This window comes from Tenrec ecaudatus, chromosome 1, assembly GCF_050624435.1.
Source record: "Tenrec ecaudatus isolate mTenEca1 chromosome 1, mTenEca1.hap1, whole genome shotgun sequence".
Lineage (NCBI taxonomy): Eukaryota > Metazoa > Chordata > Mammalia > Afrosoricida > Tenrecidae > Tenrec > Tenrec ecaudatus.
In genome coordinates this window covers 14,114,016-14,141,074 of record NC_134530.1, presented here as the reverse complement: position 1 = coordinate 14,141,074, position 27,059 = coordinate 14,114,016, and the positions used below count along the sequence as shown (strand labels likewise).

The 27,059-nt window shown below is 40.5% G+C and overlaps 1 protein-coding gene across 2 annotated transcripts in view; it reads left to right on the top strand.

Annotated features, from left to right (window-relative positions):
• The window catches only part of LOC142445663 (uncharacterized), a 29,567-nt gene extending 4,155 nt beyond the window's left edge, over positions 1 to 25,412 (top strand). The window contains exons 3-6 of one of the 2 annotated variants that reach the window (XM_075547615.1): positions 10,325 to 10,370; positions 14,152 to 14,278; positions 20,964 to 21,108; positions 21,765 to 25,412. In XM_075547615.1, coding sequence (XP_075403730.1) covers positions 10,341 to 10,370; positions 14,152 to 14,278; positions 20,964 to 21,108; positions 21,765 to 23,376 — 1,914 coding nt within the window. In that variant the 5' untranslated portion in view covers positions 10,325 to 10,340 and the 3' untranslated portion in view covers positions 23,377 to 25,412. Of the gene's footprint in view, positions 1 to 10,324; positions 10,371 to 14,151; positions 14,279 to 20,963; positions 21,109 to 21,743 lie in introns of both variants that reach the window. The other variant, XM_075547609.1, reaches the window with a different exon arrangement.
• The last annotated feature ends 1,647 nt before the right edge of the window (positions 25,413 to 27,059 follow it).

Sequence of the window (27,059 nt, the reverse complement as noted above, 5' to 3'; positions counted from 1 at the left end):
GCAATGATTGTAAGGATGGTATTGGGGCCAGGTAGGGTTTAGCAGAGAAACATACAGAGAAATGTATCCCCCCCCCCCCCCCATTTCTCAAAAGGTACCACAGAATTTACACTTGCTCTTTAATTGGCACACTATGCTGGAAGGCCTTTTCATAGTCAAAGATAGAGCTTAAATTGAAATCCTTACGAAACTCCATAATTGCCTCTGACTGATCTTACTTCTATTGGTTTTCGCCCTATCACCATAAGTGGACAGTTGGTTTGTGTACAATATTTTGCTTTTACAAAGCTTACTCTAGTGAATGTAAGTACGGATTTATAAGTTCTCTAAAACAAAAGCCACTCACTGCCATTGAGTCAATGCCAACTCATATTGAGACATAGGACAGGGAAGACTGGCCCTGTGGGTTTTCTAGACTGTAACTCTTTATAGGAGCAGAAAGCCTCTTCTTTCTTCCGTGGAGCAGCTGTGGGTTTTGACCCAAAGGCTTTGTGATTAGCTTATCCCACAGAGCTATGAGGGCTGCTGGCGCACTACTGTAAAAGAAACAACTCACACAGTGCGACTCTTCGCGATACTACAGAACAAGGCAGACACTGTCTCTTTGGGTTCCTGAGACTTTAATTCTTGACAGGAGTAGACACAACCATATCTTTCTCCAGAAGAGCAGCCGGTGATTAGCAGATCCGTCCTTAGTCCACTACACCCTCGGACTCTTTTTCCTTATGAGTGAATGCAAGTTCACTCAAAATGAAAAGTTTTCATATGACTGAAAATTTAAGATATATAAAAGTTAATTATCTTTCAAGTTTTAAATGATGCTTTAATATTTCTTCTTCATTGTCAACTATATCCTACGCAGTATAGTTTAAATAACAGCGATCTAAATCCATGATGACAAAGAGATCCACTTTTTATGGCCTCCCCCAGTGTCTCGCCATGATCTCATCATCTGACTGGATATCAAAACTATGTGCTTTAAAAGTGTATTATTATTAATCCTATTTTTCTTGGCATTATAATAGCTGTATCTCTTCCAGCCTTCTTCTGTAATGTATATTGTTTAGCTTTCCCTCTTGAATTTTATATAAATTCAATTATGATTGTGTGGGGTTTCTTCGGTGAATTGCTCTGTAGGTGACTTGATTTCATGTGTTGATGTCTACCACTCTGCTATGGCAGTGGGCCACTGTATGAAGGGGCCACCATGTACTTACCACCATAGAGCTTACAGTGTGTGAGTGGTCCATGTGGAATTGTTGTTTTTGTGAAGATCACTGGTCATCTCTTCATTTTATTTCCAGGTTCCAGGTGCTCTGGTACAGTAACTTTCCAGTGAGAGGAAAAGCACCGAGTTGCAGATCGTAGGCAAGGTCAAAGTTGTAAGGGAATGCTGATGCATTGTACAAATTTCCTCTGTGACAAAGAGGCATACGTGTTTTTTTCTATATGTTTGCCAGCCTTGGGGATTATCTGATGGGTTTATTTGAGCTCTTGTAAAGAATATGGACATGAACTCCTGGTGATGTAGTGGGTTAAGCTTTGGGCTTCTAACCAAAAAATCTCAAGTTGACTCCATCAATCTCTTCTTGCAAAAGTTGAGGCAGTCTGTTCCTGTAAAGATTTACAGTCATGGGAAACCTATGGAACACTGCCTGTAGGGTTCCTATGTGTCAGAATTGTCTATATATATATATATATATATATATGTATGTATATACCATTGTACATAAACATAAACACAACTAAATTCCCATTCTTCACAATGTTATCTATAACTTGTATGATCTGCATAGTCTAATGCTTTTGCTTAGTAACAAGAGAAGTAGACATCTTTCTGGTATTCGCTGTTCTTTGCTCAGATCCATCAAACATCAGCAAGCTAGGCCTCGTTCTGTATCCTCTTCTGAATCAAGTTGAATTTCTGGTAGCTTCCTGTTAATGTACCGCTCCCAGTTAATGTTTTTAGATTTTCTTCAGAAAAATTTACTTGTATGTAATTGATGATATTGTTAGAAATTTTCTGCATATGGATCTCTTCCATTACTTTGTTGAAGTAGCTATCTTCCAAATTCTTAGGAATTTGAATTTAAATAGTTTCTAGGTCCAGGTGGGATATACTCAAGGATGTATTTTGACACCATGGATTGTCTTAATTTTCTTCAGCTTCAACTTCAACTTGCATGCGAGGAATTTGTTCTATAGCCATTTCTTGGCCTCCTAACTGAAGACGGTGGACTGATGCATCCTTTGTCTTCGCAGATGGAGTCTGTCTGACTCCGGTGGGTGCCATGTGGCAAGGCTCACGTGTACTGCTTATGTTGAAAGAAGTTATTTGCAATAAGTAAGCCTTTGGTCTTGCAAATTCATATCATGCAGCCTTAAATTTCAGTGCTATCAAAAAAGCTATGCTTTCTCCCTTCCTTCCTTGTTTCTACCTTTCACCTTCCAATTATTAGTGATTATGATAAGTCCTTAATTTCTTCATTTTGACCTTAGTGATTGGTGTGTAAATTTGAATAAAAGCCCCAATTCTCATAGGCATTATGTGATAGTATCTTATCACTGACAGTATTGTACTTTACAGCAGGTCGTGAAATGTTCTTCCTGTTACTGAAAATGACACACTTGCACTTCTGTTTGTCACTCCTGGCATAGGAGATCATGAGAGTGTCTGATTCTCTTTTGTAATAATTTTATTGGGGGCTCTTACAGCTCTTAAAACATCAATTGTTATCAAGCATATGTGTACATATGTTGCCATCATCGCCTAAACATTTACTTTCTATTTGAGCCCTTGATATCAGCTCCTCTTTTTCCCTCCCTCCCTCCCTCTCCCACCATCATGACCCTTTGATAAATTATAAATTAATATTGTTTTCATATCTTATACCAACTGACGTCTTCTTTCATCCACGTTTCTGTTGTTCATCCCCCTGGTGAAGGGGGCAGGGGAGATTAGGTGTTGATCATTGCAATCAGTTTCCCCTTTCTCCCCTCCTCCTCCAACCTTCTCCTTATCCTCCTGGTATCACTACTCCTGGTATTTCTGTTCCTGGGGGGTTTATCTGACCTGCATTCCGTGAGCTCTTATCTGTACCGATGTACAATACTCTGGTCTAGCCAGACCTGAAAAGCAGGACTGGGCTGATGAGAGAGATGGGTGAGGAAGCCTCCTTGTATGTTTCATTCATGCTATACTGTGCCCTAGCTGGCTTGTGACCCTTCTGTGAGGGGATGTCCAATTGTCTACAGATGGACTTTGCATCTCCACTACGTGCCCCCCATACACATTGGGTATGACTTTGTTTTGGGTCTTAGATGTCTGATACCTGATCCCATCGAAACCTCATGATCACACAGGCTGGTATGCTTGTTCCATGTGGGCTTTGTTGCTTTTCAGCTAGATGGCCGCTTGTTTACCTTCAAGTCTGTAAGACCCCAGATGCTGTAGCTTTTGACAGCCAGGCACCATCAGCTTTCTTCACCACATTTGCTTAGGCACCCATTTTGTCTTTAGCGATTATATCAGGAAGGTGAGCATCGCAGAATGCCAGATTATTAGAACAAAGTGTTCTCCTGTTGAAGGAGTACTTGAGTCGAAGCCCAATGTCCATCTGCAACCTTAATTAATAACATAGATATGAGTACATAGTTCTTTTCCCCTCTCTCTCTCTCTCTCTCTCTCTATATATATATATATATATATATATATATATATATATATATATATATTTTTTTTTTTTTTTACATATGTACATGCCTGTATTTAGACCTCTATAAATGACCTTTGCCTTCGGATTCTTTCCTCTATTTCCTTTTACTTTACTCTTGTTCCACCATCATGTTTAGCGTTCATTCGGATTTAGTAATGCCTTGCTGCTACATTGCCTTTGATTAAGCCCCATTAGGCATCCTATGCTCTTCTCTTCATTGATTTGAGTTCACTTGTTGTTCTCTTATCCCTGGGTTGGTCCCCCACCTCACCCTTTCCTTTTTCCCACCTTCCCTTCTCCCGTATCCCCCCTGGAACTATCAGTCTAGTTATTTTCATCTCCGAATTGTTTATCCCACCTATCTTTATCTAGATAAACATGCAGAGGCATCAGTAAGCACAAAAACCAGGCAAAGCCAAACAAAACAACAAAGGAAATAAAAAACAACAAAACAATAATAACAACAAAAAGAAAATCACTGACAAAAATGGAAAAGCCTATAAATAGTTCAAGGTCTGTTTGTTGGCCTTTATAAGTGTTGTCCAGCCAAGTCTGGTGGGGTGTCACACTCTGTCTCCAAAGTCTATTTTTTGTATTCCCTGGGGATTTCATCACTTTGCTCCCCTTGCATGTTGCATGCCCTCCCTGTTTCATGCCCCTCAGTATTCCACCCCAGTGTGATGGGATCAGACTGGGCACAGTTCCTCTACTGTGTCTGCAGCACTGTGCCCCATGGCACTGTGGTTCAGTGAGGGATGTTGTATTGTGTGTTGTGGTGGAATGGCCCTAGGTCCTTTCTGTTCATTGTCTGCTCTGAGCAGGAGTATCGTCCTCGGGGCTTGGTGGGCCAGGATATGTTCTCCTCCCTCTCCGTTTCTCCTGTCTTCTATTCAGACATGCCCCTCCCCGACCTCTTAGTATTTCCTCTCAGCTAGATTGCTGTTGCTCCAACACCCCCCAGGATCTCTATGTCCTCCTCGATGCTTTTAATTCCTTAGTTGTTACCCTGTCTGTGCCATTGTTTGCTCACTGCTCCTTTTCCATGCCTCCTCCTCTCCCCAAGGTCCCTCCGGAACCTTCTACCCCCTCTGCTTTCTCCTCTGACTTGCTTCACATGCCTATCTTACATTGGTAAGCAAAACAGCAATAACAGAGACAAAACAAAAAGACCAAAAGGTTGAATAAAAAGAAAAAAAAAACAATCAAACAAACAAAGGAAAAAAACAAGCAGAAAAATAATCCAAAATGCATACATAGTTCTAGGGCTGCCTGCTAACCCTTCTGATTATCTACCCACCAGTCCTGGGGGTTCCAGGAACTGCCCCCTCCTAACCTGAAGTCTATTTGGGGGACTCTCTGGGGGGGGGGATTTTGTGGCTTGGCTTTGCTCCCGTTGCTGATCCGTTATGTTCCCTTCTTGGTTCGCCCCACTGTGGGGGTGGTCAGACCGTACACACTCCCCAGTATTGTCCTCTGTCTTGGTATGCCCCGGCTAGGCGACATTTTGTCTTGAGCTGTTGTCAGCCCTACAGTCCTCTCTGTGCCTTAGCAGCCCGTGCAGGGACGTCATTCTCAGGGCTTGGTGTGCCAATGGGGTCTAGGCCCTCGCTCTCTCTTTTTCCTTCTTGATTTGCTTCTGTATGGACATGGCAGGCCGGCCCCTCTCCCCAGCTGTAGTTTCGTGTTGTCCTCTGTAGCACATACTTCTAGGGAGGGGTTCAGTTTGGCTCTGATTGGGGCCGGCTCTGTAGACCTGTCTGTTCATGAGTTGCTCCATGTGGTTATTTTGCCCTCCAGGTTTGGCACACCATGCTGGGCTTTGCATTCACCCTCCCAGGGTGTCAGATTCATTTTATGACTAATACCAGCCATAGTTTTATTACTAATACCAGTTCATTTCAGCTCACTAATGCCTAGGATATCAATCTTGATGCATCTCGTTTACTCTCTGATGACGTAACAACTGTTTTAGATTGTGTTGGTACATTCCATAGTTCAGTTATTAATGGATGTTGCGGTTGTTTCTTAATTTGAGTTGTTCCATATCAGCAAATAAAGGTTCCAGAAGTTTCCATCCATGTCTTTTAGGTCTTCTATAATTTGAGCAGGCAACTCTTCCCTAGTTGTATTTTGAGTGACTTCTGGCCGAGGGAGCTCATCTGTTGGTCCCCAAAGGAGTTTACAGAGGCTGAGGGTTGTAGACAGTACCCATGAACACCAGATATCCCTTGCACATGCGGGCGGATATGGGCAGCTGAGCCACAAACAATTCTTGGACCATACATAACTGAAGGCACTGTATTCCTTCTCAAGGACTAGACCTTGTGCTCCCTGATAAGGCAGTTTGTTTTGAGAACCTAGTGCTTAGATCCATAATAGTTTATAGTCTGCTACCTTGTTCTTCGTTTGCTTTGAAGAAGTTCACACGTGCTTGCTAACCCACATGCACTAGCTAGCAGAGAGAATAAAGACCGCACAGGGCGGCATCAGGCAACACACAGCCCGGTGGCGCCGGCCCTTGGCTGGTGTTGAATTACATTTCCCGTGCCCAGGTCTTTATTTCTCCTCCGCTCCGACCTCGCATGCTTCACTCGTCCTCTGTCACGAGTTTCAAAACAGTGCTCCACGGCTACTCTAAAGTCTTTATGTTCGGTGGCCATTTTTCCCAAAGTGTGCTGTGTTCCTAATTTGTCTTCATCACGAAGCCCACTCCAGCCTGTTCATCGGGGGTGACCCTGCCGGTATTTGAAATATTAGTGGCACCACGTCCGGGGTTGCAGCAGCCTACAAGCCACCACAGTACAACGCGTCAACTGGAGCGGGCTTGAGTTGTTTGGTAGTGCCTCACATTGACAAGAGTGGAAGTTTTCTCTCGCTTTCTCGTAGTGTTTGCAGTGCCACGAATCAACCTTTCGTGTAGATTGGAGTGCCTCTTCGTGGAATTGCTTTCCCTTCTATTACTGGTTATTCCCATATGGATGCCATACTTCAGCTAATGGTAAAGGTGCCATGTTTGACATCCTCTGGCTACCCAGGGAGGAGACTCTAACTCCATATCTGACCAGTCAGCCATACGTCTACCCTTTGTCTTATTCTGACACCAACTGCCCCTCCCAAGGCGCCCTACTTATCTGCTGAGCTTGAGCTTCGATTGCCATGGCCACACAGAAGTCACAGACAGTGCTTGAGATAATGGGGTTTATTGGGGGATCTAACAAGTTACAAATATTAGGATATAATTCTTTTGTCCACAGCATTTCTTCTCAGCCATGCCCATGGGCATGTCGCGCTGGTCCTTAGCCTCCCAGTCACAGTCATTCCCTTGGCGTCTGCCCTGGTTAGGCAAGTGTTGCTTGAGTGCTGATAAATGCCCAAAAGACACCCTCCTCTACCAGCCAGTCCCTGCCCGAAGGCATTCTGTTTTATTCATTCTGTGAGCCAGGAAGCCCACCCACTCTGTCTCATGGTCTCAGTGCTGCAGCGTCTAGTGCTTCCACCCCTCGGGAAGGGATCTCGCACGCCGTCCACTAGTGCCTCTTGATGAATGTGGGGTTCCTCATCCCTGCTTCTAGAATGGCTCACGTTTATCCATAGTGCAATGGCAAAACTGAACAATCCCTGAATCCTGAGTCCTCTGCACCTATTTTCATGCTCCCACCCAGTCATTTGGTGTGAGAGTCACAAAGATAAAAGAACTATGCTAAGAAATCTTACTTTATTATGCACTATGCTTATGTAGTAAAGCTTTTGCATTTATGAAAAACAACTTTCTAAAAGCATGTTTATCTTTTCATTTACGCAGTCCATTTGGATGTAATTTAATGCATGGTGGTAGTATGTGAGATATTTAAAGCTTACTTTAGTTTTTATATTCTGAATATTTACTAAAACCTTTCTGTTCTGTAATCATCCCGATAATCTTTTAGAAGTACTGTGTATATAATTCACAAAGAAAATGGAATGGGATGACAGTATTTTTTACCTCTTTCACAATCTTATATCTTAGTTTCTTTTTCTTTTTTTCGGTATATACCAACTATACCTGCTAGGATAATGTTGAATTAGAGTGAGAAAATGGCTATTCTTGTTTTTTACCTGCTTTTAGTAGGAAAGTACTGGAGTTTTCAATATGTATGTTCTCTGGTGAACATTTTCTTAATGTTCACTTTCAGATTGAACATGTTTCCATTTCTGAATTTAACAAGTGATTTTTAGACATTGTAGTAGATGGTCCCTCGTTCTCTTACACTACAAACCATCCATCCAAATTCTGTTGTCTCATCCTTACAAGTCTAGGGCCCTCCCTTAGAATCACTTTTACTGGCCCCAGTTTCAGCTATCACCACTGTGTGAGTCTGGGTACTTTAGAGAAACAAATCCACAGGAACTCATGTATAAGAGAGTTTTATATAAAGCTTAAGTGGGCATCAAGAAAACATCCCAACCCAGTGGTGCCCAAGCCCACAAGTCCAACATTAACCCATATATCCGACACAAAGTCCTCCTCCATCTCAAAAGGGATACTGCATGATTTAAAATCAGGAAAGTTGCTCACCAGGGTTGTATCCTTTCATCATGCTTGCTCAATCTCTATGCTGAGGAAATCATTAGAGAAACTGGATGAAGAAGAATGTGGCATCAGGATTGGAGGAAGGTTTATTAGCAACTTGCAGTATGCAAATGCCAACCTTGCTTGGTGAAAGCAAGGAGAACTTGAAGTGTTTGCTGATGAAGATCACGAATTTCCACCTTCAGTATGAATTAAGACTCATTGTAATGAAAACCAAAATCCTCCTATCATGACAAATGGAGAAAAAGGTAAGTTTGTCAAAGATTTTGTCTTGCTTGGATCCACAATCAATGTTCATGGAAGCAGAGTCAAGAGATCAAAAAAGACAGGTTGCATTAGGTAAATCTGCAGCACAAGATCTCTTTAGAATATTCAAAAATAAGGATATTACTTTGAGGACTATGGTGTGCCTGACACAAGCCATAGTGGTTTCAGTTGTTTCATATGCATGTGAAAGTTGAACACAGACTAAGGAAGACCGAAGACGAATCAGTGCCTTTGCATTGTGACACTGGAGAATATGGAAAGAACCATGGACTCCTAGAAGGACAAATGAATCTGCCTAGGAAGAAATGCAACTAGAGTGCTCTTGAGTTAAGGGTAGCAACACTTAGCCTCATGTACATTGAACATATTGTCGGGACAGACCAATGTCGGAAGAAGGACATCATTTCTTGGTAAAGTGGAGGGGCAGCAAAAAAAAAAAAAAGACCCTCAATGAAATGAGTGATGCAGTGCAGCAGCAATGGGCCCAGGCATTGTGAGGAACAATTGTGAGGATGGTGCAGGACCAGGCAGTGTTTCATTGCTTTGAGCATAGGATTGCTAAGGGTCAGAATTGATTCGATGACTCCTAACTACCTTGCAACAAATTATCAAACTCAGAAAAGTAGAGTGCTGTGGGGGGAACAGTTGCCAACACAATAGTGTAAAGAAGGATGGAAGATGGAGGCATGTCTGATCATTGCTTCAAGGCAGTAAGTCTTGAGCTGGTCAGGAGTTGTAGGTAGTCTTCTCCAGTGTGCAGTCAGAGCAGGTCAGATACTGCCTCTGGGCCTTTATTCGCATGTGTTTTCTGCTTTTCAACTTTTTAAAAATCAACTTAATTTCAAATGATTTAATTATTTTAACAGATATAGTATATTCAGATCATACTTTTTTGCGTATGTCTAGATAGAATATATGTTCTAAGGAAGTAGGCCGTACCATCTTGGTCATCAAGTTTGTGGGCAGAGTTGTTACAAATAAAATTCTGTTACTCTTTTAGTGTCTATGGAATTAGTGGCCCATTTTTTATGTATAAATATTTGTGTTTGTCTTTTCTTTCTTTTCTTTCTCCAGTGTATTTAGCCAGGCTAGAGGTTTTGGGGTTTGAGGGGCTGTTTTCACTTTTTGTCCTGTTTTCACTTTTGTTGATTATTGTTATTTTTATTTTATTCTTACTTTGGATTTAATTTGCCTTTATATTTCTAGTTTCCTAAGGTGGAAGCTTAATTTATTGATTTTAGACCATTCTTTTCCAATATGTTCATTCTATACCATTTTATGGCTATCCATAAATTTGGATAAATCTTTTATATAGTTTTTTTTTTTTAGTCTATTTCTTTGCCTCACATTATTTTGGGAGGATCTCTGGTGGCATAATGGTTGTTATAAGTTGGCCTGCTAACCTGGAAGGTCAGCAGTTTGAAACCACCATCCTCTCCTGAAACAAAGACAGGGCTTTCTACACCCATATAAAGCTATAGTCTTGGAAGCTCACAGGGTCAGTTCTGCCCTGTCCTATACGGTCACTGTGAGTGGGCATTGACTCAATGGCATTGAAGTTGGTTTGATTTTGGCATGTTATTTAGAAGTGTGTTCTTTATTTTGTGATTTTCCAGGAGTCTTGATGCTATTAATGTATACTCTAAGTTCATTGAGATCTAACCACATGCACCATATGACTTCTGATTGCATACACACACACACACACACATATAATGCATCTTATTGAATGTTCTCTGTTAGCTTGAGAAATGTGTTCTGCTGTTTTCAGATGAGGCATTCAGTAAATGTTCGCGAGCTCCACCACTGATGCTGGTGTAAGTTTAACTTTATCTTTACTGGTATTCCTGCTGCTAAATTTGTCAGTTACTGTTAAAGGACTGTTGAAGTCTCCCCAACTATAATGATGGATTCATTTATTTTTGCCTCTCAGTTCTATTAGTTTTTGCCATATATACTTTAATGTTCTATTATTTGAATGTACATTCTAAGAATTATTATGTTTTCTGGAGATTTCTAAATCTATAGCACCTTAAGTAGGCTTTGTTGCTTACACTGTTTTGGTTTTTGTTTGTTTTGTCTTTATGTAGTTTTTGTTGAAAACTGAAGATTTATGTACTATAAAAAAGGAATTAAGGTAAATATCCCCGTAGTATGTAAGGTTTAACTTTATCTGGCTAAAAGACCATATCTAGTGTTACCTATAAGTGTCAAAGACCAAAATATTCTTTTAATTGTTTATTTTTACCACCGTTTGGGTGTCTAAAGACTTATGTCAGGTCTGAGAGTTGAGAGTTACTTTCTTTTGCAATTCCTTACGATTATGTAGAAGCCCTACGGTGATAAGATGTGTGTAGAGGGGACATAAATTCTATAGTCACTCTTAGTGAGCCTGTTCCTCTAGGCAGTAACTTCACAAGTGCTTCTCTGCTATTCCCTTCACTCACTCTCACCAGACAAGACGTCTAGATGGACCTAGAGTTGCATATTTTACTAGTGCAGATTAGCTAAGCTCTTTCAAAATAGTTTCCATTTCTAAAATAGTTTTCTACCTACTGTCATGGAATTGGCCTTGTTAAAGAAAACTGAATATTCCGAGCAAATTTTAGAATACCAAAGTTTTTGCTTCTGCCTACTGGAAATACAAGGGAATTTTTCTCGGATCTTCATATTAAGCACCAAATTGGGTTTCTGGAGGTAAAAGTCACAAAACGGTGTGTATCCCCTATAACTTTGGGCATCTGTGGCATTTATAACCTCCGGTCTTGTCCACAGAGCTGAGTCATTTGTCAATTAGAATTTACTGGTACTGATGGTAGCAGTGGTGTTTATTCCTAGTCTACCACTCTGATATGATTTTACCTATTAATGTGACTCTCCAATTTGGGGGGGAGCAGTTTACCCATCGTCATTATTGATTATCAAATTTTTAAAATCAAAACTGTATCCAAATGTGGTACTTCCTAAACTGATTTCCCTCTGGCCTCTCCTATAATCTTTGTTCTCTCTCTTTTTAAAAAAATCATTTTATTGAGGTCTCATACAACTCTTAGCACCATCCATACATACATCAATTGTGTAAAGCACATTTGTGCACTCATTGCCCTCATCATTCTCAAAACATTTGCTCTCCACTTAAGCTCCTGGCAACAGCTCTTCATTTCCCCCCTCCCTCCTAGCTCCCCCCTCCCTCATGAATCCTCGATAATTTATAAATTATTATTTTGTCATATCTTACACTGTCCGATGTCTCCCTTCACCCACTTTTCTGTTGCCCGACCCCCAGGGAGGAGGTTATATGTAGATCCTTGTAATTGGTTCCCCCTTTCCACCCAACTGTCCCTCCACCCTCCTGGTATTGCCACTCTCACCACTGGTCCTAAAGGGATCATCCGCCCTGGATTCCCTGTGTTTCCAGTTCCTGTCTGCACCAGTGTACATCCTCTGGTCTAGTCAGATTTGTATGGAAGAATTGGGATCATGATTTGGGGGCAGGGGGCAGGAAGCATTTAGGAACTAGAGGAAAGTTGTATGTTTCATCATTACTACACTGCACCCTGACTGGCTCATCTCCTCCCTGCAACCCTTCTGTAAGGGGATATCCAGTTGCCTACAGATGGGCTTTGGGTCCCCACTCTGCACTCCCCTCATTCACAATGATAGGATTTTTTGTTCTTTTATGCCTGATCCCTTCGATACATTGTGATTGCACAGATTGGTGTGCTCCTTCCCATGTGGGCTTTGTTGCGTCTGGGTCTTAAAGGCTTGAAAATAAAGAACCGGCCATCTAGCTCAAAAGCAACAATAATTTTTCTTCTTATGTACTTGCCTAATGATACTAAAGGTAAATTTGATTACTTTAAAATATGTAACATGGCCCACTGCAATGAAAAGATGCTATAGATGTTTACTTGTCCAAAATGTATTGGGAAAACACTATTCTGCTAATGATGAGACATGATCTTGATAGGTCACTTTGTCCTCTATCCTGACAAAACTCAAAAAAAAAAAACTCATTGTCCTTAAGTTGATTCTGACACATAGTAACCCTATAGAACAATGTAGAACTGCCCCTGTGGGTTTCAAAAACTGTAACTCTTTGCAGGAGTAGAAAGCCTGTCTTCTGTGGAACAGCCAGCTGGTGGTTTCAAACAGCTGACCTTGAGGCTAGAAGCCCAGAGCATAACCATCATGCCACCTCGGCTCTATTCTAATATGAGGAGTGTTATTGATCTGTTGCTGCTGTGCGTTCAGTTCAATTTTAGTATAAAAAATGCGTGTGGCAATTTTTTCTCTCCTCACTACAAGTGGAAGTCATTGGGTTAAAGGTACTGTTCAGAGGCTAATCCTATAGCCTGAGGGTCACCAGTGGTCAGGGTTTGGGTAGTAAGCCATTCTTTTGTAACTGTCAAGGGCTGCAAATATGAAAATACTTTCAGGTGGAGCCTCTAGGGAGCTGGTGAGTAAGGGGTCCTTGGGCAATATAACAGCTAAATCTTCCATGTGTCAAGGCACTTTGAAAATGAAAATCTTAACTTTTTCTTCATGATCAAACATAAGAGAATGCGTCTGCAGAGATAAGGGCTTGGGGTTTTCTTAAAACTTTAGAGTCCTTATGGGGGTATAGTAATTACAACTAATTAATTCTCAGGATCATCAGGTTTTCAAAGTTTTATAATTGTGAGATCAACAGAATTCTTTGCCTCTATCTATGAACCATACACGGGAGCCCTGATAGTGTCAGTGGTTACATGTTGGGCTGTGACCGCATGGTCGGCAGTTTGAAACCCAGAAGCTCCACGAGAGAAAGACGGGGTTTTCTACACTTGTAAACAGTTACAGTCTCAGAAGCCCACAGAGTGTTGACCCGACGGCAATGAGTTTGCTTTGTTTGTGTGAGCAGTGCAGAGATGATAGCGCACTGGTCCTGTTCTTGGAATAAGAAGTGACAAACCACGTGAAAGGTTCTAACTCTCAAAGAATATTCTCCTTGGGAAGGCTGTCCTGTCACATCCTGACCATCTGGAGCACTTCAAGAAAACATGATTCACTGCTGTGACTTGCTAATTTGCTTACTGGGGGCTCGTGGGCTTCTTAAGGGGTGCTAAGGGACAAAAGGAAACGCTGCTAGTCCTTTCGGGTTTCCTAGTTATGAACTCATCTAGCTTTGACTGGTGCTTTGTTTTGTACAGTGTTTGGTGGGTCTTAAGGAAGGAAGTAACTTTTTTCTTTCCAAAAGGAAGTGGTGATTTTAATGTGAAATTTGAGTTTTATTGTAGAGAATTTCTGTACTTGCTGGTGTGTGCTGAGTGTTCTAGACCATAAAGATAGCAAAAATGAAGGTCAAAATTTGTCGCAGTGAAACTGGAGAGAGAAGTTCAGTTTGTTGAAGGTATTTTTAAATCTATTAGACAGGATGCAATCGGTGGGGATGTGAACGTGTACAGTGAAGGGCAATACATCTCAAGAATAGACCTCAGTAGAACAAGCCCCAGTGAATTCCCGGTTTTCCAGGATTGTCAACCTCAACCATTCCTTTGTGAGCACACACTGGAGTACATGCTAGTTTGCTGAACCAGAATATGTGGGATGTTTTAGGACCCAGTGGTCATTGAGGATGTGGCTGTGGACTTTACCCAGGACGAGTGGGCTTTGCTGGATCTTGCTCAAAGGAAAATCTACATAGATGTGATGTTGGAAACCTTCATAAACCTGGCCTCAGTAGGTAAGGATGGCATCAATTTTTCATTCACTGCTTTAGTTAAAAAATTTTTTTAAAAAACAACATGGTACTCTTCAACCTTACTCCTCCAGTATTTAAGCTAAGGAGAAAAAGGGAACATGCAATTAAATAACAGAGGTATGGTCATTTGTTTTACAGACTGTACATAGCTTGACTTCCCATGAACATAAAGCTACATGTATGAACCGGACTTTATTTATTGTGATTAAAGCCTTGAGGGTCATAAGTGTTATATAAGTGATCATTGGCCTGTGGGGTCACTTTGGGACAGAGTTTCCTGGTCTGGAATCTTGGAGAGTTACAATTTGATATGATTTTGCTACAAGTAAACTAATGCCCATCCCTAACGACACTGAGGATAAAATTACTGGCTCAGTGGGAAGCCATGGTGGTGATAGTGGCTGTGGTCTTGGTAGTGGTGGTGGCAATGATGATGAAGATGATGATAATGGTAACAGCAATGTCTGAACCTGCCTAACTTCAGGATAAATCATACCCAGGATCAGCCCAAAACTGATTCCCATCAGGTGGAGGTCAGCCATACATTCATTCTCCAAACCTTTTACCAACTCTAATACCAGCTGCTCCTCCCACAGCACTCTCTACTTCTCTTTGGGATCCACAACCTATCGTAATGGTCACACAGATATTCACAGGCCATACTTAAAGTAAGTGGTCTATTAGGAACAGCTTACAACTCAGGTTCCTTATCACCTACAAACCAGGTTCAGGAAGGATGTGTGAAAAGTCTCCCTTGTAAGACAGATATCTTAGCTCCTATTGACTGTCCAGGCCTTCTCTTGGTCCTGCTTCTGCCACCACAGGGCCCCTCCTGGCCTGTTGCTGCTTGCTGTCACTGGGCCCCTTCTGGACTTCTCTTTTCCTTTGGCCTTCTCTTTTTCCCCCCTTTCGCATTTTTGCCATTGGTCCTTTTATATACATTTTACCAGTCCAAAACATTCGTTCATTATTTATCCGTCCATAGGGCAAACATTGTAAGAGTGAGTCACTCAAGTATCAGCTACTCAGAGCTGTTCCTGGTGTGCGTATGGTCTAGTCATGTTTTCCCCAAAATTGTCTTTGCTTAACCCTATTTGATATCTAATAAAATTTAACTGAGAAAACATTATACCCACTCCTTACTGAGACCATTACATGAACTTGCAATAGGACAGTGTAGGGCCATTCTCCATCTTCAGCACCAGGCTCCCAATCCCCTCTCCCAGTCTCGCTTCAAGCATTGGGTGCACCTACTACAGAGCAGAGTGGGCTTCTCATTCCCCACCATACTTTCCCTACCACATTGGAGTTCACAGGTTGGAGATGTAGTGGTTGAGTTTTGCCTACCTCTCATCACCTGCCCTTGCTATGGACTCTGCTTACTCTATGTACACCCCAGCTTGACATATTTGTGCAACCACTGATACCCCTGTCACCTCCGAGCCCTCAGAGTCTCTCCCTGCCCATCTTTGACTATCCCATCACCCCAAGCCATCTACGACTGAACCAAGAAGCTACAGAAGAACAAGAGAAGGCATCCCACAGACAGCTGGCTGTATCCCTAATGTGGCCCAGTCATAGCTGGAGCTAATGGGATATAATTTGGGGTGGCCTACAAAGGGCATCTCAGGCTCAGCCATGATCACACAGAGGCCTACCCTGAGTACTTCTTTTCCGTTTTCATAATTGCAAACTATGAGATAGCCAGTAAGTGAGGAGTGGGTATAATCCCATCTTCTGCGCCCTTTGAGGTAGCAGCACAGCAACACCATCAAGAAGTATTAGGTTTCTCCTTTGTCCAGCCGTGCCTCTCCCTTAAACCCTTTCTTTTAGTTGCAACTCTTACAGTGAAAACTTTTATCGTCAGACTCATTAGCACTTAATCATAACTGAATTTATACTGGACATTTTCCTGTCCCCTCTTCTCCAGACCTATCAGGAACATCTAATAGCACCAAAATAGAATTCTCCTTGAGTGATGTGGACATCTAAGCACAGATTGTTCATCTACTCCAAGAAGCAAGCCAGACTCTATGTAACAATTTTTTGGCAACTTATGTTAGAAGTCATGTCTTTTCAGGCTCACTGTAGCCAAGTGGATGACTAATGTAATAGTCTCTTGACATTTGTGCTTTTAACTATTAAAAAATAATCTAAAAGTTTTTTTTAAAAGGAAGAAGCTATTCATTGGTGATCTTTTCTTGTCTTTCAGTTTGTGTGGTAGTACACTTATGAAAATGTGTAAGCCATTCTCTTCAATGTTTTTATCTCTATCTGAGACAACCAGTGTTCAAATCAATATTTGGAGAAGACAAGCATGTCCCTTGGTCTGAAGAACCTGCTGTTGTAGTTGAAATTGAACATTAGCATCCATAAGCAAAATCCAGCCCTAGGCAGATCATCAAATTGCATCAATCTATACCAAGTTACAAAGACGGAATTGACTCTCCACTTCAAAGGAATTAGCCCCTGCAAACCTTATGCATTACATGGAAACATTGTCAGATACTGAAGACCTACTGCATAGAAGCAGAACATTGTCAGAGACAGTGCCAGAAGATGAGCTGCCTTCTCAAAGTAAAGTGCCCATGATGATATGAATGGAGTAAAACCACGGGAGGAAAGAAAACCTTTGGGACCTTCATTTTCCGGTGAAGCACAACTTAAAATGAGTAAAAACAACTGCAGATCTAATCATCTGAACTTGGAATGTACAAAGTGTAAATCTGGGGAAATTAAGTCATTAAAAACTAAATACAGTACATAAATATTGATGCCCTAGGGGTTAGTGAGCTGAAATGAACTGGTATTGGCCATTTTTTTTATCAGAAAACCATATGGTTTCCTATGCTGAGAATGAAACAATCGAGGAGTGGCATCGCATTCATCATCAAAAAGGACATTCCAAGATCTGTCTTAAAGTACAGTGCTGTCTGTGATAGGAGTATATCTATTTGCCTTCAAGGAAATCTAACGACTACAACTATTATTCATATTTATGTACCAACCACAAAAACTAGAGATGAAGAAGTTGAAAAATTCTACCAACCTCTTAAATCCGGAATTGATCAAACATGCAATCAAGATACATTGATAATTATTTGTGATTGCTATGCAATAGTTGGAACAATGAGGAAGGAACAGTTGTTGGAAAATATGATCTTGGTGATAGAAACAAAGCTGGCAGTCACATGGTAGAGTTTTGAAAGCAAATACCTTTTTTCAACAACACAAATGGCAACTGGATACACACACTTGGACTTCCCCAGATGAATGCATAGTATTCTCCAGATGAGTACTACATCTGTGGAAAAGATGATGGGAGGTTCAATATCAGCAGCTAAAATGAGGCCAGGCACTGACTCTGTCACAGATCACCAGTTGCTCATGTATAAGTTCAGATTCCAAAACTGTGTATGAGGCAGACTTATTTGGTGAAAGCAAGGAGGACTTGAAGCCCTTGCTGGTGAAGATCAAAGAGTGCAGCCTTCAGTACGGATTGCAATTCAAAGACCAAAATCCTCACAACTGGACCAATAGGTAACATGATAAGTGGAGAGAAGTTTCGAGGATTTTGTTTGCTTGGCTCCACAATCAAAACTCACAGAAGCAACAGTCAAGAGACTGAAAGACGGTGTTGCATTAGTCAAATCTGCTACATAAGACTTCTTTAGAGTATTGAAGAGCAAGGATGTTACTTTGAGGACTAAGATGCACCTGACCCAAACTATGGTATTTTCAGTTGCCTCGTGTGTACTTGAAAGCTGGACATTGAATAAGGAAAACCATAGAAGAATTGATGTGTCAGTATTGTGGTGCTGGTGAAGAATATTGAAAGTACTATGGATTGCTCAAAGGACAAGCTGATCTTAGAAGAAGTAGCACCAGGGTGCACCTTAGAGGCAAGGTACTAAGACTTCCTCTTACATACTTTGGACATGTTACCAGGAGAGACCTGCCCCTGGAGAAAGACATGTTAAGTAAAGTAGAGGGGAGTGAAAAAGATGAAGCCCCTCAAGAAGATGGGTTGACACAGTGGCTGCAGCAATGGGCTCAGGCATAGAAACAAGTGTGAGGATGGAACAGGGCCATGCAGTGTTTCCTTCTTTGGAGCATAAGGTTACTTACTATGAGTTGGAACCAACTGGGGGAAACCTAACAACAACAAGTTCAGGTTGATGCTGAAGAAAATTAAAACAAGACCAGGAGAGCCAAAATATGACTTTGAGTCTATCCCGCCTACATTTGAAGAACATCTCAACAGACTTGCTAACACTAATGACAGAAAATTTGATGAGACTTCATCTTGTTTACTTTGGGCATGTTGTCAGAAGATTGCAGTCCCTGGGGAAGCACTTCATGCTTGAAAAAGTCAACCAGGCCCTCAACACAAAAGATTGACACAGTTACAGCAACAAATAGGGGCCTCAAATGTAATAACAATTGTGAGGCTGACACAGGAGCGTGCAGTGTTTTGTTCTTTTGCACATAGGGTTGCTCAGAGTTAGAACCAACTTGATGGTTCCTACCAGCAACAGTACCCAGTCATGCTGGCAGGTGCAATTCATGGTGTCAAACATCACTGTCTGTTCAACTACTTTTGGCTCATCTGTAGACATTCACTCTAGGACAGTGGATAGCAGCCACATAGACTCAAGAGTCCACAGAACTTCTGATATATATATCAGCCAGCCCTTTCTCTTATTTCTAGCCACCTTAGGCTTAGTTAACAGATGTCAAAAAGACATTTCCAAAGTGCACTTGTTTATCACTGAATCTCCTCTACTTTCATTCATCTATGGACCCCGTTAACATATCAGACTGTCTACTTACCAGTGTTCATTAGCTGACAAGTCATATCCAATACACCCTTCAAATCCCATAGGGCAGGGCCTTACTTGAACATCCTTTTGCTATTCATTCATCAGGCACCTCTTTGGTCAAGCACACTTGATTTGCTTTAAAATGCAAGTCTTCTGGTCTTGACGTGTTTAGACATAAGGCCCATTTACTCATTTTCCCTTTTAGCATAACCAATCAAGTCTTGTCTGAAGGGTGGAATAATAATGCTCAGTTTTTATTTCCATCATAAAATTAGTTGGTTTTACAACACCAGGTAGGGAAACATTCCATCATTCAAACAAATGTATATTCAGAACAGTCCAAATCAGACAAAGGTAACTCCTCTGGGCTTACAGGAACAATCTCTTGTTTTTCCAAAGAACCTACAGCCACACAAAGGAACTCATTCGCCACGCTCGGGGACAGGTACACTTTCATTGTTCTTAAGTCCCTTCCCATATGGGGTGGTGCTTTTTCCTAAGCACATAACCTTTTTAAACATTTCCATTTTGTGTTCTGTTTGCTACCCTCTAGCTATCTTGACTGTAAATATTTGAATTTAGGATTGAACTACTAGACCCTGGCCACCTAATAGTCATTTTGCTTAATCTGCAGTTTTAAAACTTCAGGGCACCCCAGATTGGGCTTTCCTCACCACTGCTGCTGCATAACAGCTCTTACTCTCCTTTTTCTGTTCATATAGCAGCATCCAAAATAATCATCCTCAAATCAAAAGTTTTTCATTCCATGCATATCATCCTTTTGGACAATCACTTAAAGCTCTGTCACTGGGCCCATTCTGGTTTTTTTGCTGTCTTCAGTGTTACAGCCCTTAATCCATGTTGCAACTTTTTCAGGCAGTTTGTTCCTTCCTCTTCCTTTCAACTTGCTTCTGAAACCAGTGTGAAGTGGGTAAGCTGTTAATAACTCCTTGCCAGTTTTAAGTCATGAACTTTCTATCAGGACCATTAACTGACCATTCCCATCTGGATTGGCCACAGGAATTTCGTTTCCACAATATGCTATAAATAATTTCTATCCATGGTTTGTAGTCACTTAATTTGCATAGTCTACTGGCCAATCCCTGCAAGGTGTGTAGTGTAGGGCCAGGCAAAAAGTATCAAACCAAGTTGCTTACAATTTACCCAGGAAATGTAACAAACCCTCTGGAGTAGAAAATTAGGACAAAGGGGTAGAGAGGAAAGCTTTTGTTTTTTTCTAAAGAGCCTAGGGCCAATGAAGGAACTCAGATGGGGCTCGTTGTTCTTCAGTACCTTTCCTTGTGATATACCTTTTCTTAAGAAATCAATTCAGTTACGTATTTGTTTTCCCAGACAGCAAAGAGAAAATCTGAGTAAAGTGGGGCTAGAACTCATATATAGGTCTTTTGTGTCACAGAGCATCAGGAAGGAAAATCTTTTGCAGGACCAGCTTTGTATGGAGGGCATTAGTTTTGTACAACTCAGATAGACAGTCTCTTGGATATGAGACCAGATACTTTTGACCTTACTTTTATGACTTGTCTTTTCACTTCTGTATTCTCTGAGAAATACTGCATTTCCTTTTAAATGATACATCTGCATCATATGCAATACTTTTTCCTTTGCTGCCTTAATTTTACGTTGTTTATATCACTATCTTCTCATGGAAACAGTGTAAACTATGTAAACTATATTTCTAATAAACTGTATTTTCACCATTGCTAATATCCTGAAACACTGAGATGTGTGAAAATATTTCTTTGCCCACAGCTGACTCTTATCTCCTAATAATTTTTTTCCATTTTGTTTCATATTGTGGATCTCAATTTGAACCATTGGGTCAGTTTCTCAAAGCCTTAGTGATGGAGAAAATGTATCCAGTGAACATCTAGTAGTTCAATTCACGAAGAATAACACCTACAAGTTAGAAGAAATATGTGAATTTTGTGGCATTGAAGATCAATGCAAAAACCAGGGGAAACATACAAGGTAAGTTTCATTCACTTGAAAGAGGAATATTAACTATATATGTATATATACCAGAACAAAATCCACGGTTGTTTAGTCACTCTTGATGGAATAGAGCTGCCCCCATTTTGTTTCCAAGGCTATAAATCTTGATAGAAGCACTCTGCTATTTCTTTTTCCCATGGAGTGTCTGGTGTGTTCAAATCACCAGTCGTTTGGTTACCAGTCAAGTGCTTAACCACTGTTCCACTGGTGCATATATCTATATATACACACAAGGGGACTTATCTTTTTATTCCATTTCTTTATGAACTTTCCCTCTTATGTCTCCCTGGTGGGCACCAGAGCACCTATTCTCTTTACGAACTTTTTGAAGCCCGTGTGTGTGTGTTTCTGTATGTTTACATATGTAATTTACATATAAATGATGTGTCCAGATAAAGTTCACAATGTAATTTCTTAAATATGCATTTAGTTCTTGAGTATTTGAAACAGGTTTCACTTTTATATAATTATCTAAATGACTCATATTTTAGAACGTTTTATATATCTCTACTACATGATTTAATATGTAAAATATTAGATAACTCTGGGTAAAAATGTGCATGTTCAGTGTGTTTGGTAATGCTTTACAGTAACAAATTTATTTCCAACAGCATGGTGCTTGTTTTTAACAGAGGGCATACAGAAGTGAGCCTCTGTGAAAGTAATGAAGGCAATCAAGGTGGAAAAACCTGCAGCCAAATTGCAGATCATACTGTGCTCAAAACAACTCCAGAAATACATTCCTCTGAATGTCATGAGTCAGGAAAAGCATCCATGGATAATTCATTGATTGAGCATCATAATAGATCTCACATTGGCAATAGTACTTATCAGAATACAGAATGTGGAGAAGATTGCAGTTGTTCCTCTTACCTAAACACTCATATGAAAACTGTTCATGGAGAGAAACCCTGTGAATTTACTGCTTGTGAGGGAGAGATGTATAGTTTCTCGTCTCAGACACATATGAGAAATCCTAAGTGTGACTACAAAGAATGTTGGAAAACCTGTACACATCCTTTATCCCTCGTGTTACATGACAATTTCTATAGTGGAGACAAGCTTTATGAAAGTCAGGAAGGTGGGGAAGCATTCCCATATTCATCATCTCTTACAGAGCACATACAAATTCACAATGGAGAGAGGCCTTTTGAATGTAGTGAGTGTGGAAAAACTTTTCATTATTTCTCGTGTCTCACTAGACATATAAAAATTCACAACGGAGAGAGGCCTTTTGAATGCAGAGACTGTGGTAAAGCCTTTAGTCAGTCTTCACACCTTACTGATCATAGGAGATCTCACAGGGAAGAGAAACCTTATGATTGTAAGGAATGTGAGCAAACCTTTCGGTATTTCTCAAACCTAACTAGACATAGTAAAGTTCACAGTGGGGAAAGGCTCTATGAATGTAAAGAATGTGGGAAAGCCTTTAGTTGTTCCTCAAACCTCACTACACATGTAAGAATTCACAATGGAGAGAGGCCTTATGAATGTAAGGAATGTGGGAAAGCCTTTAGTCGTTCCTCATCCCTTACTAAACATGTAAGAACTCACAGTGGAGAGAGACCCTATGATTGTAAGGTATGTGGGAAAGCCTTTAGTCAGTTGGCACACCTCACTCTGCATTTAAGAGTTCACACTGGAGAGAAGCCTTATGAGTGTACTGAATGTGGACGAGCCTTCAGTCAGTCCTCTCACTTAACTACACACATCAGAACCCACAGTGGAGAGAGGCCTTATGAATGTAAGGAATGTGGGAAAGCGTTTAGATGTTCTTCATCCCTCACTAACCATTTAAGAACTCACAGTGGAGAGAGGCCTTATGAATGTAAGGAATGTGGGAAAGCTTTCAGTAAATTGGCAAATCTCTCTCTACATTTAAGAGTTCATACTGGAGAAAAGCCTTATGAATGTTTAGAATGTGGAAAAGCCTTTAGCCAATTAGCACACCTCACTGATCACATCAGAACTCACAGTGGAGAGAGGCCTTATGAATGTAAAGAATGTGGGAAAGCCTTTAGTCATTCCTCATCCCTCACTAACCATTTAAGAACTCACAGTGGAGAGAGGGCATATGAATGTAAGGAATGTGGGAAAGCGTTTAGTCAGTCCTCGTCCCTAACTAAACATATAAGAACTCACAGTAGAGGTGTACCTTATACGTGTAAAGACTATGGGAATGTTTATCATTATTCCTCTTCCTTTTGTAGACCTAATGACCCACAGTGGAGGGAGTCTTTGTGAATGGAAGGGATATTGGAAAGTCTTTAGATGTCTTTGTAACAAACACAATCTATATATGTAAGTAATGTTACCATCCCTTGACTTTCCTCAAGCTTGAAAGAATATACTTGGCAGAGAAATCATTAAGTGAAAGGGAATTAAGAATTTGTTGTTGTTAGCTTTCGTCCTTTGTCTTTTCCCAACCTTGAAATTATATACATGGCAAAGAAATCATGTAAGTGTAAGGAATGTGGATTTTTTTTCTCATCATACATTTGAACGAACCAATATGAAAAAGCCTTACATAATTAACTAAAACAAACATGTCACACTGACGATACATTATGTATAGTACCTTGGGACTTGTACATACTTTCCATTCTTGGGCAGCATATGAGATTTTTCACATTTGTTATTAATCTTCATTACAATGAGAGCCTTAGTGTCTCCTCAAGATGTCATACTGGAGAAACCTGGTGACTGTAACCATTGTGAGAAAGCCTTCAATATTCCTTGTCCACATGCGCACGGAATTCTACTTCTTATTTCCTGATATAAACATTAAGGGGATAAATATCACTCTAAGTACCCTTTCAATTTTAAGACATGAATTTTGACAAGCTATCTTTGCAGTTAGGTTTATTTATTAAGTTTCTTCCTTTAGAATGTTTTATCAACACAGGTATGTTGACATGTGTTCCCTTGTTATCAACAATGTTAAGACTTAATATTTCAGAGTATGAAACAGCATGTTCTCATTTCAGAACGTTTTTTTGAAACAGAAAAGTATATGGAAACGAGAAATAGGGTGTGAGAATCAGAGTTTGCATAGAAGACGGGACATTCTTGGGCCCAAAGTGATAGACACCTCACTTGGAGCTCTAACCTGACCTAGCTACAATATAGCTTCCTGCATAAGCTTAGAGTCTGTGCTCAGTAACAGTCTTGGTGTTCTGAAAATCTGACCATCTTTAAGAATATGTGCTGTTCTAGGAGATGATACTGCTGGAGCTTGGCTGCGCAGTAATAATGGTTTCTGCTGTATTCTGTATGACCATTCACTCAGGACCTGAAGATGATGGGAGCACAACTATTGGTTTCCAATAGTGAGGATCATACAAAGGATTGTTGGGCCTGAATGGTTTTCTTCAGTGACACTTTTCTCTATACTGACCTTAGAACTGCCCCCACTGACTTCTCTTGTAAAGGGCCTGGGAAATTGTCGATATAATATAAGAGAATCATTCTAATTAAACTTTCTCTTAAAACAGCAATTTCCTTTGTAGAATCATTTTATGGAAATCCCTGAGTGAATGATGATGTCTGTTGATAGTAGCAGCAGGCAGTGGAAATCCTTAGACCTGTGTCCACCAGAAAGGGAGTTATTAGATAAATGCCTGACTGCAATATCACAATATTGAGCTACCGCTAAATTTCTTTCCAAAGAATTAGGATTACAGGAGAGGTAATTGTCATATAATGTGTAACAGGCCGAACATCAAACTATATCACAATATCAGTTTTTTAATGTATATATAAATAAATGGTACTTATTTTTGAGATACAGCCTATAAAAAACATCCATCTTATAACATTAATATTCTACTATGAGTGATTTCTTGTTTGGCCACTCTCTAATTTTCAGTTGTTTTTATAGACATTGCTTATTGTTCATAAAATTTTTAAACTTTATTTTTAAATATACATTTGGAATGTATGTTTTATAACTTGAGAGATGCATTAAGTGGTGAAATCATTTGTACGATGAAAGAATAGTACCACAGTTTCCTCCAAATCCTCCCTTTCACTGCCCCTTTTCATTACCTTAAACCTTCCTCTGACCATGAATATCCTGGCAACTGTCCCTGTAGTCTGTCTCCTTGTCCTTACTATTGTGTATTTGAGAATCATACATGTTGGTGAATATACTAATAGTTCATTTTTAATTGGTGTATAACATGTTATATACACGTGTCACAGTTTGCATATTCACCATTAGGAGAATATTTGTATTTCTAAGTTGTTGTTTTTTTTAATAAACTTTATGTAAATGCGCACAGCTTTGTGTGAATGTGTTTTTATTTTGCTTTTCATTTTTCTTCATGGTAAGGCTACGTTTACTAAAGATGCCATGTTTTAAAGGGAATGTACCTTTTATTTTCTCACTCAAAACCCAAACTCTTTTTATGTTCCTTATGATACATAATAACCATATAGAACTGCCGTAATGGGTTACCAAAGATGCAAATCTTTACAGTTGCTGCTGCTGCTGCTGTTCGGAGCAACTGGTGGGTTGGAACCATCAGCCTGGCAGCAGCTAAGCATTTAATCACTGTGCCACTAGAGCACCTCTATTCCCAGCCATCATAGATAATTCCAGTTGCAGTTGAGACCTGCAGATTGCTTTCTGGAACAACCTACCACACTACTGTTCAGCACGTTGTAAATGTGTTTGAGTGGAGGGTATATCAGATAGGCAGCTACCCTTTGCCAAGCGGTGGGGGTTGGCACGTAGCAGTCTCAGACCACGGGCCCATGTGTATGGGGATCAAGACCAGGTCACCACTATCACCTTGTTTTGAATCCAGTGCCTAACCAAGTCTTTTGCCAAAGGAAAAGCTGAGGATCAACTTGTAATAAGTAATCACTGCTCCTTGTCAGCCACCACAGCCTGGAGTCCGCTCCTGCCATTTTGCTGACCCTGGTTTGGAAATTGGAAGTAGATGAGTCCATATGAACCCTAGTTCATTTGCCAGAAGGTAGCCATGTTAGCAATCACTCCTTTCACCTTCATTTCTGAAGCGAGTTTTTTTTTTCCTCTCAAAGGGGGTCCTGCAGGAGGTAGAGGGTTCAAAGGTGGCGATGAGTGATCAGATGTGACTGTTCCCTCACCAGTTCCCAGTTGTGCACAGTGCATGATCAGGAGTCATGGGGTCTCTTCCAAGAGTACAGTTTCTCTTGCCTGTTCTCACCCAGAGCCCATCATGGCTCAGGTCCTCAAGAGGTGACAGGAAAGCAGGTGGTGTCTATTCATTTGTTCTGTACTCCAGAATCCTTCAAAGTAACTTCTGTGTTTTGTCTCTAGAAGGAAAATGCATTTCTACTTTATATGTCAAGAAAAATTCTGGCCCCAGCCACTTCTCTTCAACCTGGTGATTCTGGAGTAACCCGGGGATCACTGACTTAATTTCTCTTCCTTTTGATGTTGGTTATTGAAGTTTAATAATTATTGTTCAAATGACAAGAATAGTTTGCAGATGATTACAAAGCCTATGTGTCTTAATTATCTAGTGTTGCTATAACAGAATAACCACATAAGTTACTTTACCATTTATTCTCAAAGTCTAGGAGAATACAAATCCAAGGGGATTTCAAGAAAGCTTTCACTCTGTTGATTTTGCAGGAAAGCCTTTGTCTTTCAACATCCATGCCTCACCGTTCTTGTGTGTATCTATATCTTGGCATCAATCTTCACTTAGGTCTTAGAGCTTCTAAGCACAGGGACCCAGTTCTGAAGGATGTGCTTAGCTCCTAACTCTGGGGCAATGTGAGTGATACAGTGATCCCTCTGTTTGCTTCTCTCTCATCTCAGGATAAAATGTTGCAGGTCATACTACAGGGCAATTTTCCTTCCTCACAGTAAGGCTTTGACCTGCATAAAAAATTCTCTTAAATGTATTTGGCTGATCACATTATGAGGATTG